At 36.5% G+C, this 2,032-nt stretch overlaps 1 protein-coding gene across 1 annotated transcript; it reads right to left on the bottom strand.

Annotated features, from left to right (window-relative positions):
- Positions 1 to 345: 345 nt before the first annotated feature.
- Positions 346 to 1,797, bottom strand: LOC149181440 (glyoxylase I 4-like). The gene is made up of 5 exons (XM_089416618.1): positions 1,639 to 1,797; positions 1,388 to 1,539; positions 1,192 to 1,273; positions 886 to 961; positions 346 to 615 (listed from the first exon to the last, which is right to left on the bottom strand). Exons 1-5 carry the CDS (start codon positions 1,711 to 1,713, stop codon positions 575 to 577), a joined length of 426 nt encoding a protein of 141 aa, XP_089272744.1. The 5' UTR covers positions 1,714 to 1,797; the 3' UTR covers positions 346 to 574.
- Between the last annotated feature and the right edge of the window lie 235 nt (positions 1,798 to 2,032).

Raw genomic sequence — 2,032 nt, forward strand, 5'->3', positions numbered from 1 at the left:
TTCATATAATAAATTTTAAAGGTGCTTTATATATATAACGATCAACTAGAAAAAATACATATAAGAAGAAATAATTAATAATAATGAGAGGATAAACTCACAAGAAATAATTAATAATAATTCCTAAACAAAATGCTGCGTTTCAATAGACTTCTCCATGATAGTTAAATTTGGTGTTGGAAACTAAAAAAATGGTTTTCCTGGTACATCTCCATGATAGTTAAATTTATGCTACATTTTAGGAATAAGAAAATAGTTTGTGAGGATTATTATGATGAAAATATTCGAGGAATCATGATATTTTAGGAAAAAATTTACAGTAGTAAATTTAACTAGATTTGCAGGTATTCAACACACTTCAAAATCCTTTGTCTTCATAATATTATTTATAGTTGGATGATCACCAAATTGAAACCTCTCGTGTCTTACACTGTACCTCGTATATCTGAAACTAGCACCTGACAGTTTCAAGCCTCAGGGTTGGATAATCTTGCTAACTACAGCTACAAACTAGTAGTAACATCAATCCACCAATTAAATCGCAAATCCTCCGAGTGGAGCAGAAATATGCACCTTATTGGCGTTTGGGCCAGTTGCCAACTTCCACGCCATTCCCTGTTATTAAAAATTAAGACAGAAAACACAAACCTCTTACATTCCATGCCAAGGAGTCAATAATATAACATTTCATACTTTGAAAATAAGTCAGAAGTAGATGCTACTTTTTGTTAAAAAATAAAACATATTTTAACTCAGAATTCCATAGAAATTTTGATCAGAAATTCTACATGCCAAGTTAGAAGTCTGGGAAGCTGTCAATTTCGGGAGGGAAACCATTTACAATAACTGCTGAGAGGGTGAAAAAACAAATACAAGTGCCCTTACCATCAGGATCATAGAAGAAGACTTGCTTGATTTTTCCTTCCTGTTGTGTTACCTCATGAAATGGGATTCCCTTTTCCTGCACCAAACATAATTTATGGTAATATTGGTAGACAAGAGTTGTTTGTGAAACAGAATTTAATGGATATTGGTAGAGAAGAGGTGTTTGTAAAACAGAATTTAAAGGATATATTGGTTCAGTCTCTTCTGGCTTGAAAGAGATGCGAGGATCAAATCTATCCCCTTGTTATTCATATTGCTTTATAGGTCAGGGGTGAAGTGAATTTATGAACACCACAGTACACTCACTTTCAGGGATTTGACGAAACCATCAAAGTCAGGCACACCTAAAGAAAAATGGTGGCTGCGTGTCAGAAGTGCGGGATCCTTTCTGCTCATAAACGAACACGGTTATATCAGAAAACGTATGTAAGCTGGAGAGAAGCTTTAGGAGATCGCTGTAATGCTGAAAAAAAGAGATAAAAGAAAAAATCTATATACATACTTAACATCAGGGCCTGCGCTGTGTGGGATTTCAGGTAGATTTGAGTTGGGATTCTTCTGGATAATGTGCAATGAAAACGAGGGTGGAACAGTACTAAGCCATGCAACCTCGAACCCGAAATTGGTAATATCAGTTCTCTGAAACCCGAAAACCTGTCGCAGTGATATATATATATATAGATGAGCTTCAACGTCTGGGATCCAACTGTATAAATAGAATCTTAATATGAAGGCAAGGCTGGGAAGTGTTACCTCCTGATAAAAGCTTGCAAGGCGTTGGACGTCCGTTGTTGATCTGGCCACATGATCCAGATGAATTCCTGCCATGGAGATGGAGATGGAGATTACACTGCTGCTCCCAAACTCTACCTCCTCTGATCAGAGAGGGGTTTCAGCCTTAGTTCTGATATTCGAACATTATCTTATGTGTGAAATCGTACAATCAATTTGCTTTCGATGTGTACCGCGGTCCGCCATATGCAAGCAACGTGTCCTGTTTTTTTAGGCTGTGCATGTTTGAAGGGTTGCTATCACGTGAATTTCGTTTGTTCTTTTAGGCGGTGTATGTTTGAAGGGTTGCTATTACGTGAATTTCGTTGGGCGACTTTTTTTTTTAATTGTATTTTTGCAAGTAAATCGATGTTTA

The sequence above is a fragment of the Pinus tabuliformis genome, chromosome 3_2 (genome assembly GCF_031772625.1).
Source record: "Pinus tabuliformis cultivar Carrire ecotype Pingquan chromosome 3_2, CPIR1, whole genome shotgun sequence".
In the NCBI taxonomy this organism is placed as follows: domain Eukaryota; kingdom Viridiplantae; phylum Streptophyta; class Pinopsida; order Pinales; family Pinaceae; genus Pinus; species Pinus tabuliformis.